General features: G+C 36.2%; 1 protein-coding gene across 2 annotated transcripts in view; it reads right to left on the bottom strand.

Annotated features, from left to right (window-relative positions):
• Positions 1 to 14,030, bottom strand: part of MAP3K2 (mitogen-activated protein kinase kinase kinase 2) — a 48,826-nt gene that overhangs the window by 30,680 nt on the left and 4,116 nt on the right. For both annotated transcript variants that reach the window (XM_036386633.2, XM_036386634.2), the window contains exons 2-3: positions 2,601 to 2,670; positions 80 to 198 (exon numbers count right to left, since the gene is read on the bottom strand). In XM_036386633.2, coding sequence (XP_036242526.1) covers positions 80 to 198; positions 2,601 to 2,604 — 123 coding nt within the window. In that variant the 5' untranslated portion in view covers positions 2,605 to 2,670. The remainder of the gene's footprint in view (positions 1 to 79; positions 199 to 2,600; positions 2,671 to 14,030) is intronic.

The following is a 14,030-nucleotide window of genomic DNA, read 5'->3' as shown; positions in this document are numbered from 1 at the left end:
GTCTGGCAAGAAAAATAATTACAGAAGTCACAGCAGGACACTCCATGTTCAGTACATTAGTGAGGATATTGAAGATTACCTGTTTTTTAGGGGAAGATGACTTTGGTTTTCCTGTTTCTTGCTGGGGCAATACAGGACGACTGGCCTTATGAAGCACAGCCAAATCCTGCATGATTGAATTCAAAGCTTGCTGCTCATCTGTTCAGAGAAAAAGACCAGACAAGTATAAAAGGCTGTTACTTTTGAAGGGCATTACTATCTCATTTCACAATTAGGCAGGCATTAGTCTAAAATCTAAGAGTCTGCATTACACTTCAATACATAATTACCAATTTAAAGAAAAATTGTTGCCACATTGTAAACATTTTTATTTTATTTATCATTAACAGTGCTTAAGGAAATAGCTTAATCAGTAACCCCAATTCAATAACAGGTTTAAAAAAACTGAAGTCATAACACAGATTAAACTTTAAACAACTGCAGGCTGTATTAATAAGAGAAAGGAGATGCAGGAGAAAGCCTTGCCTATTTTGATTCAAACTATATCCATAGATGAGACATTTCCTTCCCGCTCCTTTACATAAAATAAAGAATAAAAAGCAAGTTCTTTTGAACTATTTCTCCTCTGTCCTGAACAGGTATGATCATGCCCATGAGAGGCATACACAAACTCCCACATGAACACCTCAACTGCCTGAGCATCTGCTGATATCCCATGGAGCATTATAAAAATCCAAAACAAAAACATCACCACAACAAAAAAACAAACCAAAAATAAAACACCGCAGAACTTTTCCAGGACTGAAAATAGAGAGGATTTTAGGGCTTAAACAAAGAATTCACATGGAGAACCAGAAGCTTTGAACCCAGGGGATAATTTAGGGGCAGGAATGCTACATAAATTAGGTTCAAGGTGACAAAAAATCCTAAATCCTGACAATCTGCTGCAGCTGTGATGTCCTGATGTCATGATAGACAAAATCTGCCCCAGAACTGGGATGTTCCTTTAGACAGGAAAGCGCTTAGGAGCTCAAAAGCCTGTACATCCATCACTAAGAGTAATTTATTTCAAATATTTTATATTAATTCCTTGCTACAGCAATAGTAGTGCACTCAGCATGTATCTAGAACACTAGACAACAAAATTTATCTCCAGAGGTGTTGACTGTGTGCCTTCATGCTCCTTCACAATGGATATGCTTGTTGAAGAATTCATTGCTAAATGCTGTGATTTACAAAGAACTGGATTTCTCAACATGGACCTGAGAAAAGCTCAGCATTAAAAGCAGCAAGCAAGCATCTCAAGTATTCAGCAACAATGAGAATTCCTTCCTTCCTATTCTAAAATATATTTATCATATAAGGAAATTTAAGTGTTCTAATTTAATAGATTCCTTATAGAACAGAAAGCTGGCCTGAAAATGAGTAACTCTGATCATCACTCATGCTGTCATAATTCATAACTCTACTAAGATATGCAAATCTATAAAAGCAAGTTTTACCAGCAATATTTAATAGCAGAACTAAAGGTGTTCTTGCAGCTCAGTTATTGATTTCTCACACTAAAACACACTTCAAAATTTGCCACAATTAAAACAGTTGAACTATTTTATTGTGTTATGGCCTATTGCAGTGCTCAGCAATGCAAAAAATAAAATAATGCTTTAGCAGTTTGTTGGAGTTTCCAGTGGTTACTGGATTGGATATTTTATACAAAAGAAACCAAAGTACTGTGGCAAAGCATCTAAAGTTACTAAATATCCAGTATGACTCAACAGTCATTTCTCTCACACAAAATGTCAGAGAATATCAGAAATCTGAAGAGTGCTGTATTCCTAGATTGAGCAACTTTATTATTAAGCATAAGGTTAGAAAAATTGGCAAAATATTAAAAAATAAACAAAACCAATACAAAAATGTGTGTGGCGTGGTTGGTTGGTTGGTTGGTTTGTTGGGATTTTTTGGAGAGGGAGCCCCAAGAAATGATTACAATAACAACATGGTGAACTCACTAAAAACATACGGCTTGAAAAATTGACAGACAATTTAAAGTAATACAAATGTGCCAAGTAAGTAGAACAAGTCAAACCATCTGCACAGAAGTGGCTTGGCACTGTCATGACACAAGGCAATAAGATAAAGCTCTTATATGTAGATTTTGTGTTTTGAGTTTGATTCTAGCACCCATCACCACTTAGAGCACAGTAAGTATTGCTCAGTACCCTAATACCATGAACCTCAACTTCCTTAACTTGAATCTGTAAGTACAGCTGAAGACAAACACCTTTTGTTTCACATACCAGAACTGTGAACACGGAGCTGAATCTGATGTTGTGTTTATGACTTTCTGTTTTGTTTGCCCTCAGCGCTGTGATTTTATAATAAGAAAAAAAGAGGGAAAAGTACTATATTATAAGGAAGGGGAAAAACCAACCAACCAAACAAAAAAGCCCCAAAAAACCACAAAAGGAATATTTTCAACACTAGTGAAGCTGCTGAACACTGCCTTTCATATATAGATGTTACATTATGTTAAACAGCCAAAGCATGTTTCGCAGGAATTGTAGTAAATTTTTATGTAAGTTACACAGAAGACTTACCCATTATGGCAATGAGTCTGAAAAGTCAAACTTCAGGGAAATGGTTGCTTCATTAGCATTATTTTATTTCCTAAAAAGCAAACCCAAAACCCCCACAATTACTAAAGTTGTCAAAGCCATGTAAAACAGTTAACTTTTCATTGTTTATAGGTAGTTTTTCTAAGATTCTACATAGCAAACTCACATATAAACTACAAATAAGCTTGCATAAGACATATATGTGGAGAAAACAGCTTTTGCATCCCCAAGAGTCAAAAAAGCAGAACACATATTAATAATGATTTCCTATGCAGTGTTTTTTTTGTATCAGCAGTTGCCTTGGAGAATCTTCCAAAAATTATTCACTTAAAGTGCTTATTAAACATCTTTTTAACTCTGTATTTGATCCAACTGTCTTAAAATGAGAGCTAATGTAATTTTCAATAAAATGTCTGTTTTAATCAGCTGTCAATACATTAAACATAACAATGTATTTCATTATTTTAGATTAAGCACTTCTGTAATATTTCTTTGTAAGCATTCCAAAGAAATACAGTAGTTCTGTGAGGAATTTTAAATCTTCTACCACACCTGAAGACAACAAAACCAACTTATATCTCCAAACAAAAACACCCCAGATGTTCTTACTCAACCTAGCTGAAAAAAACCAAACTTGAAAGCTGAAGATATTTGAGCTTAAGGGCTCACATAGGGCTGAAGAAAAAAATATCTCCAAGTTCTTCCAGCTACAGCAATTCATTCTTTAGCCTTAATTTGTGATATGTCTCACTAGAACATAAGCTAATAAGTAAGCATCCATTTATTTTCCCCTCCACTTCCTTAAAAGAAAAAAAAACCCAACTTAAGAAAATTAAATTCCTCTGAATAACTTACATTTCTTATTTTATTACCCCTTTTAATCAAAATTCTCAGTTCAAATATGAAGTATAATCAGTCACCTTAACAACCTTTGTGTTAGCATTTAATGTTACCTTAAAAATAAGCTAACAACATTAAAATTTCAATTAGAAACATGACTCAGACCCAATTTTATTAAGACCTTTATGAATTTGCCTTGTGAAATGGAAAGACTTCTTTTTTTAACTCATCATTTTCACAATGGTTATAACAACAGGGTGGTTGTGGAGAGTGACTAAAAATAAGATAACAAAAATCAACATTTTTCAAACAAGTCTATATAAATTCAGTAAAAAGGAAAAAGCATACCCTAATCCCTAGCTGCAAAGCAGCATAAGTATAGCACACACACAAGAGTAGATTACAATCCAAGACAAAAAAAGGAAGGAAAACCAAAAAATTGCAACTCAGAGAAAGACTCAGGAGAAGCAAAGGCTGCAAACACAAAGAGCAGATGCAAAGGTAGAATAAAATTATGTCAAGGTCTTGCAGAGAGACACAAGCAGCCTGAATTTGAATGTAATTAAAGAAGGGATGACAGAGTGAATTTCAAAAAGGTGTTTGCTACACTCTTATCACATCATCAAAGAAGAATATCCTAGCAACAGCATTTTGTATATAAGGGTGGAGAGATGCTGATTCATATTCATGATTCATTTCCCACCAGCCACCTTCCAGAGTCTGGAAGTCTTTCAAAATCTGAGAAAGCTAAAAACAATTTCCAAGAATCACAATTTCCAAATATCCAAGAAAATGGCTATTTTCTTTCTTCGGTGGCTTTGTCAATGCAAATGAAACAAAGCCTGAGGACAAGTAAGCCGTGCTGATGATGCAGCTGTTTCAGACACCCTGAGCTAATTGCCCATTCTCACATACTTCTATAATAACCAGACACTGTGCCTCTCAGTTACTAAATCAAGAAGAAAAAAACCCAGTGAAGCAAGCAATCTAGTTTAGCCTGATTTAGTAAGGAATTCAGACTTACATAGGAAGACTTAACCTACATAGAAAGGTGCTTTACACTTTCAGAGTCCAAACCTGTTGAAATAGTGGGGCAAGAATCTCAAGGATATCAATTCCCACCACTAAAATAAATGAGTGCAAAGATAAATGTTTTCCAACCCTTACAGCAAAGGAAAATGACATAACGTGAACTCAAAATACGAAAGATGCACTGTGATTACTTCAATCACAGGTAAAGATTAAATCAGACTTACACTGTATTAGACACAAGCAAGTTAAATCAAGGCAATACAAGACCAGTATCTGCTTGCACTGCTATTCAGAGAGACACCTGTCTATAACACATGAAGCAAAAAGAGCCAAGTAAAAATGAAGAGTGAGCATTCACAGGTGATTTTTCAGACTGTAGAATGGACAATCAGAATATCACGAAAGACTAAAATTTTATTTCATAGCAAGAAGAATGAGCCAGATAAAATGGTTTTACTCTAAAAATGTTATTCTTAAACAATCACATGCTTGGTCTCACACAACCAACATCCTATAAATCACAGCAAGCAAGGCTGACAAAACCTCAAGTGATCTCCTAGTCAAATACACCTACTTAACCTTTCATCAAAATAATGCGCAGCACTGCTTGTTAAGGTTTATATTTTAAAAAAGTAAGCACAGTATCTGTGAATAAGACAAAGAGTAATAACTAAATCTGTACTTCTGTAGCATTTTTCATAACTCAAAGCAACTGCTGGCATAAATAACAATAACGACACTACATAGTGTGGTGAGCATAGAAGTCAGTATTGTTACAAGACATTAGAGGGTAACTCCATAGTAATGAACATAAAGAAGAGGATTGCATATGGACATAGACACAAATGAACACTGGACAAAAAGCCAGCCTTTTCAAAGAATATGAAAGCAGCAGCAGTAGCACAAAATCGCAAATGACAGAAAAAAAGAGAATTGAAGAACAGTAATGAGAAAAAGCTGAACAGTAACACATCAGATGTGACATCAGCCTTAGAAAAACTTGGATCTTTAACATATTGAAATAGTACATTAAAAACACATTTTCAGGGAAAGCAGATAAGGGAGAAAAAGACTAAAATAATCCAAATCAAAAGCCAATGATACATTGCCAAATTAAGGTAACATTTGGAAAACAAAACTATAGTAATAAATGATGCAAAACATAGCAAATGCCTTGATTTCAAGGTTTACTGCCAAGCAAAATATGTCTTCTTGAAATAATTACAGATTAGTTAACAGGACTAACTGCAGCAATCACCCTACTTAGGTTTTTTTCAACATATTTGGCTAAATATCACATACTTATTTGCTTTAAAACCTCAATTAATTAACAGGAAACCCAGCTGATGGACAAAAATAAAAGAAATCTATATTCCTACTTAGCAGAAAACTCCAATGAACATGATTCTCACTGCAGGCCCCTGGAGACCAACAATGATCAGGCAGGCACAATGAAATAGACAAGTTAAGGCTTAAGGAAATTACCTGAATCATGTCTGAAAACAGTTGCAGTCCAGCAAAATGTATTTAAATACCATTAAGTGTTTTAAATGCATATAATAATTTCCTGTGGTTACTCCCCCATTTATTATTAATTAAAATAATACTAAACACTTTAAAACTGAGATGAACTGTGTTTATGATACTAAAATTCACAGGACTGCTTTCTGAACTTCTATACTCCCTGCGACCAGGAGGGCACCACCCACAATTAGAAGCTGTTTCATGCAGGTCTAAATACTGTGGTTTATTACATTTACTCAGTAATGTTTTTGCATTGAATGCATTTTGACATAAAGACAATCATTTAGGCAATTGGAAAAAAGGTTGCAGCCACAAGACTTGACAGTCTTAGCAAGAAACAATTGAGAAGAATTATTAAATCACAATGTAATTATCTAACATAGGTGCAGTACACATTAAAGTGGCATAGTGAAATCCTTGTGTGTATAAAAATGCGGTGAATGCAGAAGCCATCTTGCTTCTGTACACAACCTGCAGGCACAGTGCTCTGTGCAGACTGCACGTGTGGGATGGCTGAAGCATCAGAATCTTTGTGGCTGGCACAGAGGCATCAGGTGTCTCTACAATGAGCAGACTTGTGATTTCTTACACTGAAAACTTTTAAAATCTTCCTGGCAAGCAAAAGAAAAGTGAGTTAATGTCTCACTGAGCCTACAGGAGCATGCAGACTTACCTCATCTATATAGATACAGACATGATTTGGTATTTATTTTATGAAAAGAATGATTACTAGCTGTACTCCTTTCAAGTTCAATTTAATATACAGACAAAAAAAAGTAACAAAAATCTCCAAACCAATAAAACTGACCAGAAGACTTGCATAAAAATCAAGATCTATGGATGGTGCCCTCCCAGTTCCAGGAAGAATAAAACCTCAAAAATCAGTGCTGTCAGTTCAGGCACTTTAAATGCAGCTCTCACTCAAATTACCTAGGGAACCAGATTTCAGAATTAACTGAAGGATCCAATGTGCCCAGTGACAATAGCAAAATTTCATTCAGATTAAATCTTTAGTTCCTGCTGTTCAATAAACTGTAATTTGACAGAGTCATGTAACATTTATCAGCTTGATGAACTATGATGTTGACTTGAAAAACTTACAATATGCTGGAAGGTTTGAGAATGTAAGGACAGAGTTTTTAAAGACTGTTCTCATAAAAAATGGAAAGCAGCAGTTCAAGATGAGTTTATACTGAAATTAGGCTTTTGAGATAAATATCTTAACACTTACAGCAATATTCACAAAGAATAACCAGTCTACGAAAGCTAATCTCTCTACACTTCCTTTACAGTTGACAGGGAGAGATAAGCATATTTAGAGAGTTTCAAACACTCAAATGCAAGTTTCCTGCTTTGAATGAACCTCTTCTTTCCAAGTAGTATCAAGAGCCTCTATTAGCTACCCTTCGTAGGCCTACTCCATTTCAAGTACACCAAAAAGATAAGACTGTAATTGGCCTCAAACAGAAAAACATCTACTTTCCTCAACAAGATCTCTTTCCTCACCTAATTTGAGTTTTACAGAACGTCTCTATTTCCTGTATCTGTCATTGCCTCGGCAGCAGCCAAAGCACTTGACAGCTCATTCCTCAACCTAACTGAACAATTACTTTGCTGATACATCAAGCAAATCTTCCTTGAAAGTCATGATGCTTTCTTAAGATCTGTTCATGATTTTTAAACTTAAAAATGTCAAATTGAGGAAGGGTCACAACAGCTGAAACTTACAGACAGGCACCACAGCGACACCTTGCAAAATATGTTAGTGCTACCAATTTTGCAACAAAACATACTGGCTGCAAATTGACTGCTCATTCTCCTCTCTTATCCAGGACCAGACTTTCTCACAAAGATGTGTCAAAAAGACACAGCTCACTGGGCTACACATAACTGCATCACTGCCTCCAGAGCACTCTGACATCTTGGAAATTTATCACAACCATCATGGTGGAAAGCCCCAGCACCACAACACAAACATTCCTTACCATTAGCTGGGCTATTCACATCATAAAATCATAGTTGCATTACTGTATTAAGGCTAACTCAATATATAAAGATAACATTGGAGTGTTGACAAACACACACAATAAAACACTTCTCTGATGTTTGTAACTTTATCCTAATTTACTATCTTACATTAACTGAGTAGCAGCTGCATAGAAGGTGTCTCAAACAAAATAAGTATGAAATTTTTAGATTCTAGAATCCCATTAAACATGCACTACAGTGAGTGAATATTAGGTAGATTTAGGTGCTTCTGTGTCTCCTTCCAAAAATCTCAAGTGGTGCTCTTGGCTCAGCACTTATCACTGCCATTTGGAGCCCTTAGGCTGAAGCTGTCTTGAAGGGCACCAATATTTATTTTTCTCCAAACTTTAGACTAACACGTCAAAATACTTGTGAAGAAGGGCTAAAGGTGTTACAATGAAAACCATCCCTCACTACAAATGTAACTGCTTGTGCCCTATCCAAGGTCCTACAGGAAGACAACTGTTTGGAGGGTTTTTTTTCCAACGAGAATTAACAGCATACACCCTAAAAGAATACAGTTTAGCTCTCATCCTCGTGACAGCATTCAAGATCACCAGTTCAGCCAAAGAACTAAATGTACACAGTACAAACTTAATCCTACCAGCACTACCAGTACTGATGATTCCTGCAACCTTCACTACTCTAAGAATGGAAGACCATGCTACAACCAGCGACAAATAAATGGATTTTAAGAGCAACCACTCACTAAAAGAGTAAACCTATCACAAACCACTTGTATCAGCAATATTCTATGAGCAAAAATAAAGTACATTAGAAAAAATGCAGTCTTGCAGCAGTTACTGAGTATTGCAAACAACTGCAGCATTTCAATTAATGTACAAGAGTGATTACACACAAATCTTCAGTCAGATATGGCTTTTGAGGACATACAGAAGAAAGCACCTACTTAAACTCCAGTAACTAGTTCTATCCTTTTCACTTAACCTTCCAGTTTTGTGACTGTGATGGGTTGAAATACAAGCATTTTGGGAAATAAGCCAGACAAATAACCCCACTCTCCATTTCTACACCTAGTTTCAATACCTACCTTCAGGTACTGAAACTGCAAAGCTTTGTTTTTCTTCAGTCTAACAGTCATGTTTGGAGGACAGAATGGAGGACAGAATCCTCCATTCAGAGCAAAACTCAACTATTTCAAATTTGCAACAGTTGAGAGTTTAAATCATGGCTGCAAATCACATCACCATTTCAAATCAAGTACCAAAAAAAATGAACATAAGGATACATATGAGCCTTTTTGATCAATATGATCCACCTGGCATTTTGCTGTGACGCCAGGAAGAACAGAATCTAAGTCTCCAAGAACATTTCTGCGTCTCCACCATGAAGACAGCTCAGTCTCAATTACTCTCCTTCTTCAAATTTTTCAAGACATAAAGGAGAAATTGTCCTCAGTGAACAGCCTTTGTTATACACTATCTTACTCATTCCTCAAAGCACAGTTGTTCCTCAAAGCACAGTTCTTCCTGCTCACTACTCAAGGCAGTGATACATTGAGGAAATACAGAGTACAGTAGTACAACTATGATTTTTCTCATCTTCTGCTGCCTTGCTGAAATGTTTTCCCACTCCAATGACGCACCAGCACCTGAAGCTTTTGCCTAAAATGCATTTCCTGGCTCATACTCAATTCTTCCTCATTAAGTACCCCACGTGCTCTTCTCATCGTAATTCAAATTAGCTTTGTACATTCAATCAGACTGTTCCTTCATTTTTTTTCTATCCTCAGAACAAGTATAGAATGCAAAAAACCCCTCATAATATGCTAGCATGGAATATTTAAGTAGATGAGACATTGATGAGCCATACAGATTTCCAACACAGCATAGAAAAAACACCCCTGAATCCATCTCTAATTCAAGAATAAAACATGCAATAAGAAATAGCAATGAATTGAACCAGGGTGTCCCAGGTACAGACAGACTCAGACCTCTCACACTTGGAACTGTACAGAGAGCTCAGTAACATCACCAAGAAGAAAGGTGTGTAATGATTATACACTAATGGAAACAGTAAAAACCATGTGCACATGCACAGCTAACACATCATATGCAAAATCCAAATATTCTTTTACATGACTGTGCAGCATTTTTGTAGCAAGCAGGTCTTGCTGCGCAGGTCGAAATGGATAAATTTATACGTTTTTACCCATATGCAGTAGGCACTTTGTTTTAAACTGGATGAATCACAGAGGCTAAAACACTAAGAGTGCTAAGCAGTCAAGTACACAAACTCTTCATCACTTTACACTTTGATCTTTAGCTCCCTGTGAATCAAAAAAAAAAGATCATAATTCAACCCAAACCCTCATAATAACATTTAAACCAAAATGTAAAAATAGAAACCTAGGTTTGCCAAAACACCCCAGAATGAAATGCAAAGACACAAAGACAACATATTATCATAAGGTTTCCTTCTCACACCTGCACTAGCACAGCCCTTAGCAGTGGGTACCAAATGATGAGGACTATGATGATTCATTATTGTACTTTTCCCTCAAGTGATAAAAATGTAAAAACCTTCATAAATAGAGCTAATAAGGAAAACTAACTACAGTTCTAGAGAAAGGATTACTATGCCTGTACCCACTTCTATCTATCAACTTTAAGAAAACTGTTCCTCTGCTAAGGTTGCATTTGTGTCAAGAGAGTAGTGCTGCTTGTCTGCACCAACTGCTGCTGTCCAGCTGAACCTTAATGACAAGCAGGAGATCTGGAGCCAACAGATGATCCAGCTGAAAAGATTTTACATTTTAATTAATAATCGGCCTATCTAACTGGTTTCACATTTCTACAGTATCAATGCCAGCACAAAGAATAGAGCAAGAACTCGTGCTGGAATCAACCCTCTTGGCCACTGCACAGATATGGATCTTTTTAAAAAGAAGACATGCATAATGCAGGGATTTCAAGAAATTACACAATATTAAGTGGGACATATAACAAACTACAAATAATGGACATATGCATAATTGTGATAGAGCAGGGAGGAGCAGATATGGCTCTCCAAAAAGAGATCCTCACTTTCAAATCTTGGTGCCTTCTGTGTATGTGTATAAAGAACTGATCTCACTCAGTATCATGGTCTACTTGGATTTATGGTGCTGGAGAAGTCTTGCCAAAGGCATTCTTGCAGTCACAGCATAAGAAAGAAGATCTACCCTTGCATGAATAAATGGTTACAATATAGAAGACATAGGACAGATAGTTGTTTTCACAAGGAAGGAGGATACCAGTGGGCCTCCACAACTGTGTGTGTTGTTCAATATATTCTAGATTACCCAAGAAACAGGAGCTTTCTGAAACTCCTATTATTTGGGAGAGCAAGGAGAGGACTGACAACAGTAGAGGTAGTGGTCTTTATCAGAGAGAGGACTGAGCAATAAAGCAGGTAATTACCAGCACTGGCGAATGAAAGTCCAAGTTGAGTGGAAGGGAGGAAGGAGAGCAATGGTTCCAACTTTGTACACGAGAAACCAATGGGCTTTGCACTGAATACTGCCAGCACTCAGAAATAAAGCTAGTGTTAGGAATTGTGAACAAAAAGTGTGAAACATATCACTGACTTTACATTTTGAACACCGTTAGCATTCCTGGGACCTTCAGCTCCAGAAGAGGATGTAGCAAAGTAGGAGAAGGTACAATCAAAAGCATAGAATGCTTTTGTTCTACAGGGGAAAAGAAACAGGCAAATTAGAACTGTTTCAATAACATTTAGGTGCGGAGAGAAAGTGATAAAGGGCTACAATATTGTACAATGAACAGAGAGCTGTATTGTGATAACACACAGACAATGTCCACTCTCCTCCAAAAGAAAGGTGGCACCAAAGGAATTCAGTAAAAATGTTTTGAAAGTTTAAAAAAAGAGTAGTTTTTACTAGAACAACTAACATTCCTATAGAATTTCTTGCAAAAGGATATTTGGATGCCAGACATTTATTTAGCTACATGCAAAAAAAGGCTGAGAAAAAAATCCAAACATTACTAGCTACTACGCAAAAACTATTCCAGATTTAGAATCAACCTTTACTAAAAATACTTAGGGATTGAAAGAATATTCAAGCTAAGAATGCTTGAATGCAACACTAAGAATGTAACACTGTTCACACTCTTCCATAAGCATTCATTCATACTCATCATTGAGGGATGAATACTGGATTTTCTTTTGTTTGATTCTATGAGAGATTAAGATTTTACCTAAAACTTGCCAGACAGTTCACCAATAACATATAAATTTGTTTTTAAAAGTCTCATTCAGTACTCATGATAGTGCCAGTATCACAAACACAGAAGCATAACAGATATTCCATGAAGGAACTTGCTGCAGCAAGGCATTCATTAGGCCAGCCATTAAGAAGTCATTACATTATCCACGTCATCCCTGCCTGAAGTTACTGTGCTTACTGCTACCAGCAGGACAAAAAACGCTTTTCTAAACCCAACTTTACATCAAGACAGTTATCATCAAGCCATTATGGAAAAAAAACCCCACAATTCCCATGGGGATTTGCTATTCAAACTGAATTTTATTTTTACAACAAAGTCTTTACGCTGGAGTTACAAAAATTGTGGCACTGCTAAAAACACACATAGTCAGTGTGACAAAACAATTAAATACAGGTTGAACTTTACCAGTTTTCAACTGCTGCATTAATAAGATATTTAGGATGACAAATCTCATGCTCTTCAACAGAATGTTATATTTCTTTTAGTTTTTCTTTAGAAGTTTAACTTCTGCTTGTGTCAGTGTCTTAGCTCTCTATTCTCTTTTTAAAAATTATTATAAATTCAAACAGCTTGATCCAGATTTTTCCAGTTTTCAAATGTTTGTTCAAAGATGAGACTATAGTTACTTCCAGTAACATGGCATTTAAACTGTTAACATTTACAGACCTCTTGTCTAAATTATTTTAAAATAATTTTAAGGACAGGTGAGATGCAATCAACATTGACTGCTTGAATACTTCTTCCTGCAAGAAACTAAAAAGGGTCTTTACTAGTAATCGCTATTGGTGTCCATTTAAACTTTTGTGAAGAACACACTGTTGAAAGAATTACAAAATTTGTCCCATCTGTGATCTAGCCTCAAAAATTATGGATAAAAGCATTTACATAAGTCTGATAAAATGGAGTAAAACCAGGGAACATGCTGAACACATCTGTTCCATAGCTGACTCTGCAATTCTTCCAATAAAGCATGCCTATAGGATTAAAATTTCTTCTGCTACGTCACTGGACCATATGACATCTCAAGAATGGCAAAAGGCTTGTTCAGGTACAGTTGCATTAAGAGACGTTACCTCAGCAATATAATTCACTCCAAAAGACAGCACATGTACAAAACAGACCAGTGAGGACACACTTGTGCCAACAGAAACTGCATCTAGCCCTAGGAGAACTTGTCCTCAATCCAAATTTCCTGTTGTAGAGCAGGCTTATGTTCAAAAGCCACAGGGATTGCACGTGCTGGGAAAGAGAGATGGAAGAGCAGCAAGTGCATACTCCGCTAAGTCTAAAAATGCTAAACAGAAGAAAACGAACCCAAAATAAAGACTAAATTCAATACAGTTATATTCCTTGAAAAGATAACTCCAATTCATATATTGGAGTTATATTGAAGAAAGAGATAGCTGATAGAACAAACACTAGTATGAGCTCCTGTGTTAGCAAATACAGGAGCCAGGAACCTGATGCTGTTGGCAAGAAAAGAAAAATGCCCCAACAACAAAACAAAAACAAAACCCAGCCAAACCTGCATGCACACACCCTAGAATGACATTTTAATAAGGCCACTAGGTTACTTCTGCTACTTGCAGAGTAACTTAATTATTCTGTTGCTCAAAAACTGTCTGTAGAACTTTGAAAAAGATACAGACAAATCAGTGCACAGTGAGACTGAAGAACAAAAATCCTGTTTGGACAGTTTAGTAAAGAAAAGTCTAAAATAAAAGGAGACAGAAGAAGA

Source organism: Molothrus ater, chromosome 7, assembly GCF_012460135.2.
Source record: "Molothrus ater isolate BHLD 08-10-18 breed brown headed cowbird chromosome 7, BPBGC_Mater_1.1, whole genome shotgun sequence".
Lineage (NCBI taxonomy): Eukaryota > Metazoa > Chordata > Aves > Passeriformes > Icteridae > Molothrus > Molothrus ater.
Note: the sequence above shows the minus strand (reverse complement) of the source record. Positions and strands in the feature narration are given on the sequence as shown.